The 21,560-nt window shown below is 40.2% G+C and overlaps 1 protein-coding gene across 3 annotated transcripts in view; it reads right to left on the minus strand.

Moving 5' to 3' along the window:
* Nucleotides 1-21,560, minus strand: part of pitpnm3 (PITPNM family member 3) — a 156,512-nt gene that overhangs the window by 54,158 nt on the left and 80,794 nt on the right. For all 3 annotated transcript variants that reach the window (XM_032545116.1, XM_032545115.1, XM_032545114.1), the window contains exons 4-5: nt 12,488-12,558; nt 12,181-12,401 (exon numbers count right to left, since the gene is read on the minus strand). In XM_032545116.1, coding sequence (XP_032401007.1) covers nt 12,181-12,401; nt 12,488-12,558 — 292 coding nt within the window. The remainder of the gene's footprint in view (nt 1-12,180; nt 12,402-12,487; nt 12,559-21,560) is intronic.

Consider the following 21,560-nt stretch of genomic DNA (forward strand, 5'->3'; position numbering starts at 1 on the left):
AAATTAGCTCGATAATTTCCATTCTGATGATTCATATTTTCTGAAGGGGAATTTTGTTTACAGAGTCGTCATAATGTGTTTTATTTATGGTATCGTTATCGAAAACGGTCTCAAAACAATATTACTGTTTACCTCAATAATTTCTGGAACATTTTGTCGTCCAGCAAAATCTGTTATCATGACAGGCCTAGTCAGATTAATAAGGAGTTCTGCGTCATACATAATTCGACAATATGGCTGAATGCTCAAACTGGCTAAAGAAGCTGAAAGTCATGTGTGATTTGCAACTTTAAAATTAATTCACTCACACTCATAATGTGAGTGTGAGTTTGGTTGTGTGTGGGATGGGAGAAGGATGAGCTTGTCCAGAATGTTATTATTGCAAGAAATAACCTCTGATCCACAGATTGGACTCTGTTGATTTTAACTTGCCATTAAAACCCAAAGAAATTCTTTCTTTAGATGCTCAGTTTTAAAATGTCGGAGCTGAGAACAGATTCATCCCATTCTGTGTTGATCTTATTAAAGTGGTTGGCTTCTGATTCCATAATTTCCCCCAAAGAACAATTAAATGTTTAAAACAAATGAAGAGGACTCAAATTCATGTTACAAACACAATAGTGGTTTGCACCATTTACATGGACTATGAAGCAGCTGTTAGATTATCCATTCATTTAATCTTTTATTTAATTCGTTCAGTAATAAATATGCATAGTTCATGTAACAACTAAAACAAATCAAATGAAAACGAACGAAAAGGAGCAGACAATAATCTCCGCCCAATGTTCACATAAAGAGAACATTGGCTATTCAATGCAGAAGATTATTACAGATATTTTCAAATGCACAAAAAATACACGACATCAGCTTATTCAATGCCGTATCACTTCATCAACATGTCTTTCAAAGTTCTTTAAAATGCAGAATGAGATTCAGATTGTTTTATCTCACTGTCAAACTGACACCGTAAACTGAAATGCATCTTTCCATCGTCACTGTTCTGAATCTAAATCTAGTGTTATTTTTCTGCTCTCTCCATCCAGATCTGCAGCCACTGTTTAAACTCTGGGGGAGTGAGTGGAGAGTCATAGTGTTGTTGTCGAATCTGTTTGTAGTTGCAGTTTGGAGTTAAAAAAAATGCCTAAGAACTGCAGACTGTACAGCATTAATGGTCTCCATTAACATCATCATCATTACCAATTTACAAAAACGTTATTAAGCCGGCGGCTCCAGTGTATCACCCAAACTCCATCAGCGTCTAATGGATACACTTTATCTTAAAACTCTAAAATATCATTTCCTCTGTGACTGGTGAGCATTTAAGTAGCAGCTGTGAAGTCCAGCAAATGTTTCTGTTCCAGATGGTGCAGTTTGGATTTTGTTTTGCATTGTGCCTCTTTTTAAAAAAAAAAAAAAAAAAAAGTAAGAACACGTCTATCAAAATGTTCTCTAAAGGGTTGTAGAAACCAAACTCAAAGCATTCTGAGAGGGTTTATCGCTCAAAGGGGAGACGCTGGCAAATCCTAGCAGCAGTGTGCATGATGTCTTAGCCTAGTTTTATCTCCTCATACTTATGGTAATATGCAGGAGAAGCTGATTACAAAATGTGATCAGATACATTGCTGTTTAAATTGCAAATGTGTTTTAGAGACAAAGAACATATAAATACTTTTTAAGTATGAAACATAAATAACTCAGTCTGTTTTTATACTATTTTTCAAAGCAGATAAGGTTTTAAATCCACTTTTGTTTTCCAAAAACTACCTTTTGATTAAAGCGGGAAGGTGCTACCATATCTGAATGATGCTTTTGATTGATTTCATAATAATGAGAGAGAAGATTGTCTTTTAGTTTGACAAAAAATAACTTTTTAACAGGAATATATTAAAAGCGTGGACAATATTTGGTTATGATTGTTAGGGCATTTTCACACCTGATAGTTAGGTAGACTGGGTTTGATTGGGGATCAAAATTGCAACAGTTGTTAGACTTTCAGCTGGTCCAATTCTCTTTCACATTGAATTGTGTCAAATAAACCAAACCCTTTGAGAACCTTGTTCCCCTCCTTGCCTGTGGTGGCGCTGTACCAAGAACCACCGAAGGAAACAACACAAAAACATCTAAAGAAAACAAGAGCATAGCTTCCTTCTTCGTAAAATGTAAATAAAAATGGAGTGACATGAGATATTAGTGGACTTCTGTCTTGTCTTTGCTAAAAGATCACGAGCCGTTTCTCAGACTAGCACTAGAATCTCGCGCTTGTTTAAGCTGTTTTTACCCAGAATGCTTCCTGCTTGTCTCCGGTCCGCTTTGAACCAAAGTTCAACCAAATTGAGACCGAGGTTTTTAGGGAGACCTAGCTCATTTTTAGTTTACTTTTTTGGTCCGCGTCAGAGTTCAGTTGGGCATTCACACCTCCCCAAACAAACCGGATTTTCTAGACTAGAGTTTGATTGAACCAAACTAAACGGGTGTGAATGCACCCTTAGTTTTAACGGACAGAGTAACCTAAAGCTGAAGGATAATGACACTGCAGCGATAACGCCGTGGCTGCGTCAGGCAGCCAGTCAACAGCCAGACCACCGAGGCATCTGGACCTGCTTTTACTGACAACTAAGTTTATCGGGTAAGAAAATACTTAGAAGAGCTGTTTAGTGTCCTAATGTTGAAACTTCTTATGAAGCTGTATACAGCATAAAACCGGAGTCCAGCAACAGGTCCTGTCTCAACTAATAACCTAAAACTAGCACTTAAAAATACAGGCTTTGTCAGAAACATCTTCCAATGTGGTAAATTTCTCTATTGATAGCCAGTTTCATGAAAGTCTCCAAGCTACTGCCACCAGACAACATTTCTCCTTCCTCTCTCCTCCACACTGGATAAATCAATGCATAAAATTTCCCTTCATGAATTCAAATTCCATCTGCAGACGTTGCTGTCACTCCTTTTGTCTCGGTTTGCCTTGTATTACGCATCGTGTTGCGTTCAACGTTCCAAATGCAACATCATGACTCGTTAGCAACTCTGTTCCCTGTTGCCTTGTGGTCACTTTTGCGCTTTCTTACATTTTTTTTCTTACTTCTGTTTGTTTATGGAAAATAAAAACAATTGTAAGGTGCAAGTTTGACAATATTTAAGAGGGAAAAGTTGAAAAAATGCTTGAAAAAGAAAGAAAAAACTAATCAGCTGCCTTGAGAGCTGATCTCAGATCAACTGATCTCAGAGATACAATCTCTTGCACACTCAGTCAATAGCACCTGTGATTACAGCACAGGTAGCCTAACACACAGAGTGTTTCTAAAGTCCTCCTCCAAGTTTTATGGCGATGTGATGATGAAGAGCTCTATTAATGATAAAGCCAAGTGAGCCGATTAAAACCACAATCAGCCTCATCTCATGCTGAATAACCTTGAGATTTAATCTATTTTGCCGCCGTGCCACCCGGCTGCCGCTTGCCTTATGATGTCAAACCGAAAAACTCTAAAGTCTGCTTGATTGCCCCCCCCCCGTCCCGGGTTTGTAAAGGCTGGCTTAGCATGCCATGATTTATAAGCAATTAATATGGCCAGCAATGGCACTTTGCACAGTCTATGTAATTTAAAAGAGGAACCAGAATAAGGAACTGCAGCATGTCCCCAGCCACCAGGGTCTGAAATAATGAGCCACTGTCTGCGAGAGCAGAACCGAGGTCAGGCACTGAGGAGAGACGTATGTGGACTCTATGAATAAAAACACGACGGAGGAAAAAGAAAGGGTAGAAACGCTGGGAATACAGAAATACAAGATATTCTCTTGAAATGTTGGCAGTACTCGGACACTGCAAAAACAAATATCTTTCCTGTCACTGATAATTGGTGCACTAAAGCTTTTTAAAGGGCGGATATATGTCGAAAGTCTGAAAAATAACTTAAAAAAAAAAAATTACATAAAACCAGCCTCTCCAGAAACTTCAAAACAAACTCTTCTGTCAGAAAAAATAACTTTTAGAAGCATGCATCTTTTAAACTGAAATGCACTACTGTATGCGGATAATAGCATCTCTTCTGGAATCGCAGAACATGACAGTCCACTGTCGAAAAGAGATAATTGGTTGTTGTATTGGAAGAAAAGACCATTCTAACCGAAATGTCTATCTGGACTTTGGTAACAGAGAAAAGGATGAAGGGAGCACTTTTACTTCACCCAAAGACCATACTCAGAAAAAAAAAAGTGAGAGTACAGTTCAACAGGACACATTTCTTATCATTCATCAAAAATAAACTTTCTCACTGCCTTAGGATTGTGATACAACTGGAAGTTTGGCTTCAAGTGAGCCCAAAAAAACAACCCAAAACATAGAGAGGAGGCCAGACAATCGAGTTGACCATGGTTGTTATTTTTGAGCATGAAGAAATAAGATAACATGACTAACATGGCTTTGATTTTCCCCATTAGTACAAAATGTCTCATGACGTATGTGAACCACATTATTAAGGCTACATTTACAAGTGAACGCTGCCTGGAACCTGCCAGTATTTTCAGACGCTGATTTGGAAAAAGGTCCACGTTTAGACAGCGCCGCCAAGATCCTTTAAGTCAGCTGTAGTTGTCATGAGAGACCACTGGATGGCACTGTATTTTTGACCCTTAACTTCCACTAGCTTCCAGTAAATGGTAATCAAACAAAGTGATCACGTATTGCTGATCAGAGCTTGTGCTAAACTGAACAGTTGAAGTCGCGCAACGCAGCACAATGTTAGCCACCATTGCTTTGGTTGTCAGCTGCATGTTCTGCATGTGTAGAATAATCACTACAGCGTTCTGTGAATGTGTGCTTTCACACACGCCGAGTACTTAACACCTCGGCAGGGTGTGTTACGGAAAAGCTTCACTCTGAGACCTGGTTTGAAAAAGTGCTGTTGTGAGAGACTCAGGTCACTGGTGTCATGTAGACGAGCAGCAAAAATGTTGAAGTAAAGAAAAAAGAATAGTAACTTCTTTGTTTCTAACATTTCTCCTCTTAAACATTTACCTTCAAATAGGCAGCAGAAGTCTTGTTTTATAGTGTCTGAGCCAAATAAAGAACAATTTTTCAGCTGCTGCATGATTGTAGCGACTGCCTGTAAGATCATTTCTTCTGACAAATTGGAACATCACTCTCCCTCCTATCTGTTCACATTTGGGATTTAATCTTTACTGGTTTGATCGTTTGGTGGCCATTGAGTTAGCTGTCGATTCCCAAATTAGGAGTTGCATCCATAAGGTTATCACAGCAACCTTTCACTCTGCTTTCAGCAGCCTTGTACTTGTTCTTCCTTTCATGATTCTTTGCATATTTCAAAATCCAACTACTGATTTTGATATAACTATGACAAGCTACAATCTAAACCCAACAGGAAAGGAAAAAAATGAAAGAGATAATGATACATGCGCTTAAAACATTCATCTCTCTCCTGCTACAACTGATTCTGTGTGGGAAGTATTTCACGAATCACGAATGTGCTGAAACTCGGCTAACGGCCGTCATCGCTAGGTATGATCCTGTAAGCCGACAGAGCCGCCGTGTTAACGAGCTCCACCGCTTCCCCCGGGGCAAACTACGTCTTCTCCAAGCACACCATCAAGGGCGACACGAGCAGAAAGGCAATTTCATTATCCATAAGAATCCCCAGCACACATCAGGAACCAAGAGATGACTCCAGAGTTTGTTTACGTGGAAGTTTGTCTCTCGGGCGCGAAAAGGTTTTGCCACATCCACTCCGAGGTGTGATTTTTCAGCCAAACTGTTACCCAGACTGAGAGCGAATTATCCACACAGTCACAATTCCTTCTCCTTAGATGTTTATGTTGGCATTCGAATAAATGAGTCTCCACACACCCACAAGCCCAACAGTGTCATTAGAGCTCACACAGCTAGCTGACAAAAGACTGAGTGTTGTGTGTGGGCGTGCACGGATGCCCACTGACAGCACATATTGTGAGAGTATGCACAGGATCTGCAGCCATCTGGGGAGGAATGTAGCCTTTGTTTAACTTAACTGGAGAGTGAAACCACCTGACCGTTGTCTGTTCAGACATATCGCTGTGTAGAAGTTAGCACCAAACTGGGATTAATTATGATACGAAACATATACAGCATGTGATAGAGAACGGTGGCAATTATAAGAATGACTTCATACGTGTTGTTGTTTATGTAGTGAAAATGTGAAATAATAGTTAAAAAAACCAATCAGATATTAACAAATAAACTGAAAAGTATGGAAGGTCACAAAAATGTTTCAAAATTAAACCAGACCAACCGCTGTGAGCCTGCTCACCACAACACACTGGAAGCGGTTAGCCGAGGAAGCTAACAGGCTCCCCGACACAGACATGACCATCCGAACAGCGAAGCCCACCTCGTCATCTGAACTCTATTCACAGTATGTGACGCCAGGGCAGAAATAGTAGCTTAAGATGATCAATTTAACATTTTTGTGTATTTTTATGATGTTTAGATTTAGAAAGAAAAGGAAAAGAACCTTTGGCCGTTCATGCTGTAGCGGACGCTAACTAGAATTCGGACTGTTAAAATTTCATTCTGGGGAATGTTTTAACCACAGATAGTCCGGGAATGTTGAGCTTATATTTTTTATGGGTATTTGTTTCTTGCTTTTTATGCAAGAAATTTTTTTGCTTTTTTAAGTTACAACAAAAAGCCTCTAAAAACGTTTTAAGTTGTCCCATTGTCAAAAGCTAATGGCAGCTATGATAAATGTGGCTAAAGGCCAGAGCGTTCAAAGCACAGCTTCTAGCTAGACAGTTAATGTAGGAATTTACAGAGTTTTGGACTTAAAAGAGATACAGCAAAATATTTGTGTTCATTTTGCTATTCCCAAATGATTAAATTATTGATGATTGTGGTAATTGTTAAATAGATTAAAAATCAATCCATCCAAAAGGTTGTTATAAATATTCAAAATCAGCTCAAATTAATATGAAAATACTTCTTCAAAATAATGTTTTGTCTTTGCATTGTGAAATGGTTATTTGGAATATTCGTTTTCACACTGAATAAATAATCTCACATTACCCATCAGATTTTTCTTAATATTTGAGTTTTAAAACGTACAACTGCAATAAAAGAGGAATTTGTTTGAACACTTTTTACATATCTTCACCCAGGTGTCAATAATTGTGGATAGCCCTTCTCTGTGCATACTGTGTACTTTTTGTGTCTAGGCAGCTTTCATCCCATCACTCACTTTGGAGCTGGAGAGCTGAAAAAAAAACAAGACAGAGTAGGTACCCTCATTCCTCAAATGTATTCAGAAGAAAAATCATAAAAACTGCACAAATCCTTGATCTGGAAACTGAAGAAAGCACTGATTATGATTACACCAAATTAGCTTTTACAGTAGAAGATATTGCAACTTTGATGATGTTTACAAAATCCTGCCAAAACATAGAGAAAATTATCTGCTGAACGTTGATTTCTGCATCTTATTTATTTTTTTGTTTGTTTAAATGAATAAAGTCGATGCATTTTGATTGCAATAACACATCTTTAGTAGCTTGTGATTGCTTTCTAGTGCAAAGATACTTTTCAATAAAATTCAATTGATCTTTCACAGATTAAGTTGTGCCCGTGTGTCCAGACAAATAAAGTACAGAAAACCGACGCACGTGCCAGCGGCTCAACAGTTGCTGGGATCCTAAGGGAACTTGTTGTTTTGAATATTTCATCTAGATGTGCAAGAAGCCAAATCGACGTCAAGCTGCCGCGCGCTCCCACCGCTCTGCTGTCTTTCCACATTCCTGGCCTTCAGCGCCAACATCAGTCACGATCCAAATACATTCTGTCAACTGAGGTGATCGGTGACATTTCAGACAAAAACATCCTCGGCGTATAATTGGGGAGCAGCGAAAACTAATTGACGCTGTCAGAGATAAAACCAGTGACCACTGGGAAATGTGACACTGAATGTAATATGAAATCATTAGTTACACTTGAGCAGCCGCCTCATAGGCAGCAGCTGGGAGAAAGAAAAGCAAACAGATAAATACAGACATATCTTTACCTCGTGCACATCTAAATGACCCAGACATGCAGACAAGTCGCTCACTGAGATAATTGCAATGAACACAAGTGTTATACTTGTGTATAATTCATAATTGGGGCGACTGTTGTTTACTGTGGAGCTGCCCTCGCTGCATCAACATTTAAGCTCTTTTGTAAAGCTTATACACAAATGACACCTGAATGCAAAGTGGCAGTACGTAATGAACCAGACAGATTACAGAGGATCCAGGAATAATTGATAATATATTGTAATCTAAGTATTTATCCAAGGTCGTTCACATTTTAACAATTCAAAAGAAAATTAAAGGGGAAGTATTTTGTAGCTTTATATTATGTTATAATCTTTTCCCCTCATCAAATACATCCCTGGAATGTTGCTTTGATTCTTTCATGCATGTTTGAGAAATTTTTCGTGGCAACCATTCAGCTGTGCAAACGCCTAGGTGGACGTAGCTCCGCCTTCGAGGACAACGTTTCTCCTCCTCTCAGCTCCTTCAGACTAACCAGAAGCAATTAGCAAACACCGGGTGGAGCAGCATATCTGCTGAGTTCATTCTCAGTGCAACGCTGGTGAAAACGTTGCTAAAGGAGCCATTAATAGCTCCTTTAATAGAGTTAATATTAATAGAGGAGCCATGTTGTGAGGACTTCCTCAAGGCGGAGTTTCAGAAAGAGCAGGAGTTTTTAAAGAGACAGAGGCCCAATTTCAAGGCGTTAAATTACCAAATTAAATTTCTATTAAGTCACGTTTGATACATGTAGGATTTTTTAACAACTGAATGTAACATAGTGACTTGACTGTGCTATAAAATGGTACTATGTGCCTGGAAAATATATAATTCTCCTTTAAAAGCGTTAGAAAATTAACGCTTTTAAAGCGTTGTATTTTGAGATATAAGCATTCTCCTCTGCACTTTTATTATCTTCACACTGTCTGTTTACGAGGTCTTGATCAATAAAGTTTTCCAATTACCCCTCCTTTCTCCAGTTATCTTGGCAGGTTTGCACCTTAATGCCTGATGCTTCAAGGCTCTTCAAAGTCAGGTATTGTGCTGAATATTTAAGTTGGTGTGCAGAAAAGGTTCTAATAAAACTTTTTTTTGATGACTTTTTATTTCCTCGTAAAGACTTGGATACCTGATACATCATGCAAGGAGTGACTCAAACGAGATAGTGGGAAAATGGATTCAATTTGTGTGCTTGACAGAGTACAATCTGAATACGCAGCTTTTTCATGTTGTCGCATGAGTAAAGCTAATATTCATAGTACATGCAGCAAGGTCGCAGTCAGCCCCGTCAGGGTGCTGGTTGCTGTTTGGAGTATTTTAGAGGTTCTTCTTTGAAAATAAAACAACAAAGGCTTTCAACGGGATCTGTCTGAAGGACTTGTTTGTGTTTAAATAATGTGTCCCATATGACAAGGAGAAATAAAAAAAGGTAAATACAAGTCTGTCTCCTAAGCTTCTTGATGTTTTCTGGTTCCTATTCATTATTCTGCCATTTAGGGTGCATTCACACCAGCCCTGTTTAGTCCACTTTAATCAAACTCTAGTTTGTTTGCCTAGAAAGTTGGGTCCGGAACAAAAAACAAACTCTGATCTGGCTAAAATCCCAGGTTTCAGTTTGTTGAAGTGGACTCTGGTCCATCAATATGGATGTGAATGGATTTTTGTGGATTACACAAGGAGCACAAGTCATCAACTCTAGAGAAAAACATGAATTATTTTCAAAAAGTACAGAGTTACAGACTGACTCCGTGCTTTTAGGGCGTTCATCTGCTAGAGGGACTGCATGCTGATCCTGATTCTTACAGAAATATCATGAGGTTTGACCCAGTTCCTCATTCAGGAAACTGTTCTGGCACACTTCGCAGGATCTGGGGAAAGGAGTGTGTTTCTAAAAGTGTCTTCTCTTTGCTTTTTAAATGTTTGGGGATTATGTGACATAAATAACTAGTTTGTCATGTAAAAAGTTGGAGATATGTAGCAGGAGCTACGATGTCGCGTTGTTCTCTCATCCTCTGTGAAAAGGATGAGAGTTTCATCGCGACCGCCCGCAGCTACGTGTCGGCTTGTTTTCTCTTCCCTGCAGCACGAGGCAGAGGGCGGATCATATTATCCAATGAAACGCTTGGAAGTTTGGATTTCCGCATCAAATTGTTCTTTAAAAAGCCTGTGGCGAAAAACTGGTGTTTAAGATTTTTTTTTTGTACCAAAATGAAGACCCCACCAAATTTTTATTCACATCAAAATAAATAAAATACAATTTATTCCTATCCTGAAATGGTTTGTATGGCCTCCAGCAACCTAGAAAAATATTTACATACAGGTGCACATCAGACAATTTGAATACTGCATAAAATTGCAATATTTCTGAGTCAGAAAGTCAGAAAGTGACATTAATAAATCAAGTCAAAATGCTAGTTTCATTCATAAAAATGCTGTTTATATCAAACATAACTCAAAAGAAAGTTGTCTTTGTAATTTGACACTGAAATTGGGTGTCTGTTTCTTTAAGGAGCTCCTGCTCTTTCTGACACTGCACCTCCAGTGTGTCATCACAACAGTGCTTCTCATTATGCCACTTACAACCATTTTTAGGTGTTTTTTAATTGCTGTTGCTAGTCTGGAGGAGCTGAGAGGGGGAGTCACAATGAAGGGGTGCTCTGTGAGAGCAAACGTGAAGGCAGACCGACCCCAAATGGTTGCCACCGGAGATTAGAAGATTCCTCCGACATGAACAAATGAATGGGTTTTTGATGAGGGAATAACATTATAATATGATAGATTTGATATAATACTGCCTCTTTAAAAGCAGCAAACAACTTAAGACTGAGACAGATGTTGACCTTCTCTCAGTTCTTCATCTAATCTCACCAACTTGAGCTACGCAAAGAAGAATGAGCAACAAATTCAGTCTCTCGATGTGCAAAGCTTGTAGAGGAAGGATTTACAGATAAGTCCAATAAATATGGATTCTAAAAGATGCTGACAGAATGGCCTGATTACACTTTGCAATTATTTACAGCTTCACAGTGGTTTCTCACATAAAAATGTAAAGACTGCAACAAACATTTAAATCTCAGATTTCTTCATACCAGATCCATTTTCTAATTTTAAATTATCCTTTTTTTTTGCTTGCTTTTTTTTAAACAAAGAAATTACAGAAAAAAGTTTCAAGTTGTATGACGGAGTATTAGGCTACAAGAATTTTTGTTTATTATGAGAATATAGTCAACAATGTCAGAAAAACACAATTTTTCCAGAACAAACATCTTAAAATTACGAGATAAAACCACAGTCATTAGTATCTGACGTGAGCAGTTCAGTCCATGTCGTTCTTTCTTCAAAATGTTTGGATGATCGTTCCAAAGTTCGGCTGCTGATGATAATTTGATGCTGCTGTGTTAAAATTATTTCTGTAGGCATGAAGTATTATCTGTCAAACTTATACCAAAGTAAAAATGAACAAGATGCTCAACATTCCTCATTTACATTTTTTTTGTTTGTTTGTATTTTTTGTGTTTGAGTTTTCATAAAATTATGACTTTATTCTGGTAATATTACGGCTTTATTATGTAATTTTTTTTGTTTTGTTTTTGTTATATATTTTTTGTACCCCGCCAGGGGGTCTTTTTGTGGGCTCTAGTGTCCCTTATTTTTTGAAACCCGCGACGGTCACGTCGAGGACTCCAGGCCTCCAAATATGGGTCGCGCTAACCTCTACGCCACCACGGCACGCCCTTTATTATGTAATTTTAAAAAGATAAATCTTACCCTGGCCCTGACATTCCATCAAATTCCATCCAAAAATCACAGAGTTGACTAGAATTGAAAGTCTAAATAAAAAGAAGTTGTAAAACCCGCTTCACGAAACAAGATGGCGCCCCAAGGAGTGCATTGGCCACAAGAAATGCAGATCTTACAAAAATGAAACCTTCAAAAGCCCAAAATCTGATTGATTCATAAGAAGGGGAAATTAAAAAAAATATTGCCCTATTTCTTCGGCAATATGAGTATTTTTGTAAGGTCCCACATAAAAAAATAATAAAACCAGTAAATGATGTAAATGTCATTTACATCATTTACCCTGATGTAAATGACATCAGGGTGAGTAACAGTGTTGCTGACGCTACTCACTTGGACACTAGAGAGAAGGCTTCGGCGCAGACGGCCGGACACGGCACCATTTTGATCATCACATGCTCCTCGGCGGCCTGGAAATGCGCCCGGGTCACCTTCTCCAGCACCGAGGCCAGCATGGCCACATCGCCAGCCTTTGTGCTTGGGTCGCCGCCCGCCGTGTCCAAGATGTTTCCACCATGCACCGCCAGCAGCAGTACGTGGGTTTTACATTTCCTCTGCAAAAGAAGGATGATGAACAGGGAGAGATGCTACAAAAGCAAAGAATCAAAAAAAAAAAAAAGAGAGAGGAGAAAACACCCACCTCTGCATCCTCCAAACCTTCAATGCTGCTCTGAGGGGCGCAGCGTGGACCGCCCAGCTGGTACAGACCCTCTGGATTAGATGAGTAAAGTAAAGAAGCAGGAGGTGGTGAGAAAGGAAGGAAGGAATAAAGAAGGGGAAATAAAAAAAAAAACAGGGTCACTGTAGAAGCAACTTCACCCAGACACACCTACATCCATTTATAACTGCGGCATAAATGGATATCGATTGGCGAATATAGTCGATATTACTAATGCCTCTTCATCTCTCTTCATTTTGGCTCTGAACTGCGTGCTGCCTCCATGTAGCCGCGGGCTCGAAAGGAGAAACCAGCAGATTCAGTCAGTTCAGGCTGTGGACAGCAGCAGCGTTATTGTTTTCTCTGCTGCAGCGTCTATTACCATCACACGTAATTACCTTTTAGCTGCTCTAATGCGATAAAAAGCAACAGACTTGTTCTCCTAAAGATAAAAAACCTTTTTTATATATATATAAAAAAAGCCTTTTTATATAACAAAAAGGAGTGTCCCTTTGTCGGTCTGGAGGGGGCATTTCACAGGAATGTCAGCCAAACTCATTAGCCCATCCAAACCCTCAGCATGCTGTGTCATCTTACTCCTCAGCTCTCTCTCTCTTTCTTTCTCTTTTTGTCTTTCTATTTTCTCTCTCCAGGATTAGAGCACGCCTCTGTGCTCTGCTCACTGGCTCGTTGTTTATTTGGCCTCGTCTGGGACCGACTGTCATGGGAGGCTCTCACAGGCTCGTTCGCTGTCGACTCCCCTTCTCTCCATTCCCAGCCTGCCAGTCCTCCCTCCCCACCGACCGCCCGCTTGTCTGGAACAGAGAAGCGTCAACCAGGGACCCGGCACAGTGCGCTATTTCTGGTCGCAGAGAAGCAGGAAATCAATGCAATGAAGTTTTCTTGTATTGTTTTTCTTTTCGAAAGTGCTGCAGGAATGTATGTGTGGCAAGAAAGTTTTAAGAAATACCATGCGAGTTATTTCTGCAAGCAAACACTGATGTACAGGGACAGGGAGGGAAACTGACATCAAGAATTTTAGAAGGTAGATGTGCTACCTATGCTAATTGATAGAGGCGAAAGTACAGTACAGACCAAAAGTTTGGACACACTTTCTAATTGAATTCAATGAGAAGGTGTGTCCAAACTTTTGGTCTGTATTGTATATACATGTATGTTGAGGCTGTTTGTGATGTCATTATACCCTATTTAAATTTACTTAGCTGAAATTATTGCATATTCTAGTGATTTTATGAGTGTTATGAGTCTGAGTTATTTTGTGATTTTTGACCCACTTTCCAAGAAGAAAATTGCTTTTGTAATTCAGAAAATAGTTATAGTTAGCTTTTTAGCTAACTATAACTTTAGCTTGATTCTTGTTTGAGGTTTTTTGGAGGGGAGCTGACAGGTGGTGATCTATGGATTAGCAGATTTGCATCTTGCTGGTCAATTGTGTAATTTTCCATCCATGCATTTTATTTGTTATGATCCACAGGCGTTTGAATGAACATGAAGCATCAAAATAGGGAAGAAATTAGATTTGAGTGACTTTAAACATTGGACGGTTGCTGCTACCAGATGGGCTTGGTCTGAATATTTCTGAAACTGATAAATTCACACACAACCATCTCTCAGGATTACAGAGAATTATCTTTAAAAAATAATTTAAAAAAAGAGAAAACCTACCAAGAGCAGTAGTTGTGATGGCAGAAAATGAATTGCTGATCACGTCAGAGGAAAACTGACAGACTAAATTGAGATTGCATAAAGGCAGCAGCTGTTCAACTAACCACTCAATACAACTGAGGTATGCAGAATACCAGCTCTGAAAGCACAGCACATCAAACCTTGAAGCAGATGAGCTACAGCAGCAGGGTGCCACACACTAGGTGGCGTTCCTGTCAGCTAAGAACAGAGAAATAAGACTGCATTTCACACAGGCTAAACAGTAACGGACAGAAAAAGAAATGTTGCAGAGTAACAATAAAGCTCATGAAAGCGTGTACGGCTTTCATGAGCCACCGTAGAGTTCAGAGTTCAGGTTGAACGTTTTGGTCATGCAGCAAGAATACAGCTGAACCACTTGGTCTCCTGTTAACTAGAATTGTGGGATTTTCAGAATACCTGGTTTGACTAAAAGTCCAGCTAATCCAAATCTCAAACATTTACATTTTTACAGTCTTAGGACAAACTCCAGTGTGCCTGGGTTTTTTTTTCTTTTATTTTTGGCTAAATCTTCAACAAGGTCAATGGATGCCAAAGAGGCTTTTTAAATTATTCTCAAGAACAGACTAAAAGGTTTTAAATAACAGTAATAATGATAATAATATACTTTACTCATAAGCACCTTTCAACAAGAAGCAATAAAAAGATGTAAAAGATTTAAAATTATGCAGAATAAAATGGGATAATGTGACAACAGAGAGTACGCCGTCTTGAACAGGTGGGTTTAGAGTCCGGATCAGAACAGAGGGAGTCAATATTTCGAGTGTCCAGCGGGAGTTTCGGGTTCAGACAGCAGAGCTTTCAGCTGCTCTGCTCCCCATGGAGACGAGGCGAGGGGAGGGGCACAGCGAAAAGGATGGAGGAGACTGAGCTGAGGCCATGTGGATAAGATCTGTCAAAATGATTTTTGAAAAAAGAAGTACACTTTTAAACAGGTAAAACACGATGTTTACCTTTGTTGAGGCTTAACAAAGCCAACTTGGTTAAACTTAAGAATTGAAACAGATAAAAATCAAAGTAAGGATTTTATAGTCCACTAGTTCCCATTGCAAAACTAATTTGCAGTTTGTATGCAGAGCCGTTCTCTCTCGCCGCAGCTCTGGCGGGAGAATCTGCTGACAGTGCAAATTCTGGTCCTGCATTCTACAAAGTTGGACTTTATGGTATAAAGGCAAGAAAAAAGAAAAAAATGAAATGGGTGAAACGAGGACAGAAGATGTCGCATTCGCAGTTTCCCACAAGCCACGTAAGGGCAAAATTGCTGAAAAAGGTGTGTTAGTAAGTTGATTTTTGGAGTAACAATATGTGTGAGAAAAAAATAACAATGATTACAATCCCTCTGCTAGAGACTTAAAACAGCTCAGGTGGGCTAAATAAAATACGTCGTTAGATTTTTATTTGTTGAAAAAAATTGAAACCTAAGTATTAGCGTATTTCTAAAAGGGGAAGTATTTCCAGGCACAAAGTGCCGTTTTATAGCACAATCAAGAAACTATCTTACAGTCAGTCTAAAAAATATTACGAGGTTTGTGGGTGTACCCTCACAAAATGTGAAAAAGTTCAACGTATTATGGGTGTAAGTATGTCATAAAAGGGCAAAATGGCTTCATCAGTAATCACAAAGGAAGAGAGTAAGCTGGTATTGAAATGATGCACTTCAATCGTGGTATTATGTTGGAAAGTACAGCGACAGCCAATCACGAACAAAGCAGCTGCTTGCAGCAAACGGCAAGAGTCCCAGTCAGAAGAAATTGTAGAACCCAGTCAATTTATCATCTGTCGGAGCGGCTCTCATGCTGGGACTCCTGCGTTTCATGTCAATTGTAACATTTGTCTGATATTGGGGGAAACCAACAATGTTGGATTTCTATTGGCACAACAGTGACAGACACAGCCTTCCTGTGGTTAGAGGCATTTTACATTTTTTCACTCTGCACGGTCTGTCTGTATTCATGCTTTCATTCTCAGAGGTGAGTCCTGCTTTCTGATAAGCTCTTCACAAAGCTCGGTGGTATTTAGCAGATCTTTCGCTGGAGTCATTCTGTCCCTCGAAATGACCTAACCTAGCAAGGATCCAATGGAAAGCTGGGAAAAGTCACAGTTCAGTCATTTCCAGTGGCTTAAAGCCTGGTGTTGTGAATGTCGGTGCATCACAGAAGTCGGGACGCGACACGACTCGGCTACAAGAGCGAGGAAGAGAAAATTGACCCCAGAAAGTGGGTTTTGAAGATGAAAGGGCTCAACGGAGAACTCTACTACAGCTGAGAGCAGATGGATGAAATATTGATCCTTCTTGTGGATCATTCTGTCAAAGGAAGCATGACTGAAACATCACAGCCACAAATAAAATACTGATACACAAATACTGATGTCTCCTTCCTGAATGAACTTAACAACTTCTATGCTCGTTTTGAGAGAGGGAATACCACAACTGCAACCAAAGCAGCTACCACCCCAGGCCAACAGCCACTGACTTTCCTCCCCACTGACATAGGAGCGGCTCTGAGCAGGATTAAATCCCACAAGGCTGCGGGTCCTGATGGCATACCTGGACGTGTCCTCAGAACGTGCTCTGGGGAGCTGGCAGGAGTGCTGACGGACATCTTCAACCTGTCCCTGGCCCGCGCTGTGGTACCGACCTGCTTCAAGTCTACTCCATCGTCCCAATCCCCAAGAATCCCAACCCAACCAGACTCAATGACTACCGCCCGGTAGCCCTTACCCCCATCATTACCAAGTGCTTGGAGCGGCTGGTCTTAGCACACCTCAGATCCTGTCTCCCCCCCACACTAGACCCCCACCAATTTGCATACAGGCAGAACAGAAGCACAGAGGATGCAGTCTCTATAGCGATGCACTCTGTCCTTTCTCACCTGGACAGTAAGAACACTTACGCCAGACTGCTGTTCTTAGATTTTAGTTCAGCATTCAACACTGTCATCCCATCACAACTCATTACCAAACTCACAGACCTCGGCATCAGTCCACTCCTGTGTAACTGGTTGCTCGACTTCCTGACCAGTCGACCTCAACATGTCCGGCTGGACAACCACTTCTCATCCACCATCATCATAAACACCGGAGTGCCACAAGGCTGTGTGATGAGTCCCTTCCTCTACTCCCTCTTCACCTACGACTGCAGACCTGTCCATGGCTCTAACGCCATCATCAAGTTTGCAGACGACACCACGGTTAGCGGCCTCATCAGAGATAATGACGAGGCCGCTTACAGAGAGGAGGTAGACCATCTGGCTGAGTGGTGCGACAAAAACAACCTGCAGCTGAACACCGAGAAGACCAAGAAGCTTATCGTGGACTTCAGGAGGAACGCTGACCCACATCCACCCATCCACATTAAGGGGACAGTGGTGGAGGTGTGGACACCTTTAAGTTCCTGGGAGTCCACATCTCCGAGGACCTGACTTGGACGACCAGCTGCTCCAAACTCATTAAGAAGGCGCATCAGCGCCTCTTCTTCATGAGGACCCTGAGGAAGAACCACCTGTCCTCAGAGATCCTCACGAACTTCTACCGCTGCACCATTGAGAGCATCCTCACCAACTGTATTACAGCTTGGTACGGGAACTGCTCTGTCTCCGACCGGCAGGCGCTGCAGAGGGTGGTGAAAACTGCCCAGTATATCGCCGGGGCACCGCTCCCTGCCATCAAGGACATCTACAGGAAGCGGTGTTTGAAAAGGGCCGGGAAAATCACAAAGGACTTCACTTTATTATTTTACACACACTCTTTTCCCTCCTGCCCTCTGGGAGGCGTTACAGAAGCCTACGGACCAGAACCACCAGGCACCAGAACAGCTTCTTTCCCACAGCTGTCACGCTTTTGAACGCCTCCTGACATAAAACATAAACTATAAGGACTGTACTCCCCTATCCTCTCATACAACAATAACACATGGACTATCCTCACACACACACACATCACGGACTGTTTTCTTCACACACACATACAACCTGTAAATTTTATCTGCCATTATTTATCTTGTATTATGTTATATACATATATAATCCATTCCCTAACATTCTTGTATATTCTGTATAATCTGTGCATATACTGTAGCTCCCATATTTATATTTATATTTATATTTATACACAATATCTATATCTCTTGCTATAACCCCTTATAGTCCATACATACATAGTCTTGTACATCTGTAAATAAATATTTGTCTCGTAGAGCACCTCTGGATAGATGCAAACTTCATCTCGTTGTTTGTACTTGTGACAGTGCAATGACAATAAAGTTGAATTATATTCTATTCTAGTCTAAAAGCAAGAGTTGCAGAGTTTTGGTTTTCTGCAATGCCCTCGGAAAACCTCTCGCCTCCAGGGTCTCTACTGTTATGACACTTACCCATTTATCACCTGAAAATGAGCAGATGGGGAAAAAGACAAGCAGAATGAGAGCAACGGGCAAAAATGTTGTCTTCGTCAAACAGAAGATTGACTTCGAGGCTACAGGTTTATGTTTTCAGAAAAGAAAAAATGACAAAATGCCCTCTGAGTTTCCTGGCTGCTGGAGTGTGAGTCAACTCATTAGAGAGCTCCAATCTCAAAATCGGTCTTCTGTATTGCTAGAAGACGTGCACAGAAAACAACAGCATGGGTTTCCTGAAAATGATTTTGTGCTCGACTTGATGAAGACAAGCTGTAAAAGATAAAACGCAGACTCAAAGAAACAACCTCTGTCAACTTCAACTGAGACTTTTAGAGTGTTTTCACACCTGACAGTCAGGTAGAATCGGTTGGATTGGGGACCAAAGTTCTAACATGTGTTGCATGTTCAGATGGTGAGGTTCGTTTTCACACTGCACTGTCTCAAACAATCCAATCCTTTGAAAAACCTGTTTACCCTCCTCGCCTGTGGTGGCGCTGCACCAAAACCTAATGAAGGAAACTGCAAGAAAACGTCTGAAGAAAACTCTTAATGCAACTTTCTTCATCATTCTGAAACAGAAATGGAGTGGCATCAGATTTTATGTCTTTGACCATGAGCCATTTCTCCAGCTAGGTGTAGATCTGCACACTTGTTTTGATTGCATTTACCCAGAATGCCCTGCACTATAGTCCACTTCCTGTTTTTGGAGCAGTCTCTGGTCCGCTTGGTGTTCACATATGTATTCAAACTGTTCCACAGTTCAATTGAACCGAATCAAGACCCAGATTTTTTAGGAAGACCAAAGTTTGCTTTGTCGGCCCACATTGGAGTTTAATTGCACATAAACATCTCCCCAATGAAATGAACTGTTTAGGCAAACAAACTAGAGTTTGATTAAAGCAGACTGGTAAGAGCTGGTAACATACATTTGTAGATGAAGCTATTAGAAAGTGGCAGGCAGGTTCATGTAGATATTTGTGGTTTGTGTGCCAACCACATTTGTTTGTTTATATTGCCAAAAATTAGGTCTTTTTTTATGTATTACGGCATTCAATGGTCTGGAGCGCTGCGACTTTTTTCAGAACTCCGTGGTTACAGGAACAAAAGAAGCTGATGGACTTGCCTGCTTACGGATCAAAGGATTTTCTCCTGTTCTTTATTTTAAGGGACAGATTGGGGAGTGAAAATCTTTGTATTTTCAAACTGATCTTGTGCTCAGGTGGTTTTCACTTTCATCAATAGAGGAACCAACAAAACACGCCAAAGCAAACATCCGTCTTCCGCCATTTAAACTGAGAAGACAGTCATCAAATGAAACAATACCTGAGCGAATACAATTTTGGACGACCTTCCTTTCACTTTCTAGTGTTCACAGCAAAGCATGCCCTGAATGAAAATAATCACCAGCTTGATTTTTCTTAAGAAATCTGAAAGATCTGAAAACCCAAAAACAATCAAAGTAATCATACGATTTCTACAGAGAAACAATGCAGCACAGCTGGACACTGCAGCACCAAGGAGGAGCTTTGTGGAAAGAGGCGGGGCTTTGTGAGAACAAGGTGAATGGTCGCCACGAGACATTCAAGACTTCCTCAAACATGAATGAAAGAATGAAATCAGCACTCCAGCTATGTTTTTGATGAGCAAATAACATAACCTGATATAAAGCTAAAAAAGAGCATATTTTAAATAACCCCGACCCCTTTGTACATGATAAATGTGCATTATAAATTTACAGCTCATAATTGGTGCTATGTCCCAAATGTTATTTGAAGAATGAAAAGGAAGAGGTTTGGGAGGCAAAACAGGCGTTGGAGCATGAAGTGAAGCTCCCATCATGTACAAGATGCTAATAAACCTAGCTGTGCGTTTCACCTCAACTGTGTTTAGATGAAGTATTCTTTCCCGCAGCACTTGGGCTGCTGCCAACATCTGGTGCGAGTATTATTTCAAAAGATATATGTACTCACCAGCCACTTTAACGGGTGGACCTGTTACATTGCTTGTTAACATTAATAGCAAATCAGGGAAGCAAAAGAAAGCAGCTTAACATCTAATATAGACAAAAAATGACTTACTGAAGTAGAAATCAAGCATCAAGATGGGGTGAAAATGGGATTTAAATGACTCTTATGCAACAATGTTTTTGCTCCTGCACAGTCTTACTGTTGTACAAACTACAGAGATTTTTACACAAAAGCAATCTCATTAGCTTACAGAGAGTGATTTAAAAGAAACTTAAATAAGCTCCTATATTTTGCTGAAAAGTTACTTGTAAGTTAGTTCTGTCTTATTTGAAGCCAATTAAAATATTTACACTAGCAACCAGACCAAAAATACTTGGTAGTTTTTAGTATGTTTGCAGTGTAATGTTCCTCATGCTCACAATATCTCAAACCAGTGGAGTACATTTTGGATGTAAAGGAACAGGAGACTGACATCATGGACAGACAACAAGTTCACTGAAATTCAGTGATGCTGTCATGTCAATATGGAGCTAAATCTCTCAGGAATGAATCAAACATCGTATTAAGAACAGCACTAATAAAGTAAAAGTTCTAAAGGTAAAATAGAGTATAATAAGGTGACTTACTGGTGTATATTTGCACACATATTCTCAAAGCTGCATATTTGTTTAAATGTCGACGTTAAGGCATTTCTAAAACGCTCAACCCACTCGGCTTTTACCTTGAAACAGCAAATTATTGTGATTTTCCCTTCACTGTAAGATGCTTGCATGGAAATTATGCGATAATTGAAAGGGTTGTGCTACCTCCATGCTGTATTTTGTTAGGTGCCAACAGGTTAGGGTGATCATTTCGTGGAGGATGTTGTCTCCTGACTGGATAAACAGCCTCCTCTGACCCCTGACTTCTTGTAGGCATGCTAACACACTCGCGCCATCTGTTCGCCGCTGCTGCCATCAGGTTCCAT

Source organism: Xiphophorus hellerii, chromosome 18 (genome assembly GCF_003331165.1).
Source record: "Xiphophorus hellerii strain 12219 chromosome 18, Xiphophorus_hellerii-4.1, whole genome shotgun sequence".
Lineage (NCBI taxonomy): Eukaryota > Metazoa > Chordata > Actinopteri > Cyprinodontiformes > Poeciliidae > Xiphophorus > Xiphophorus hellerii.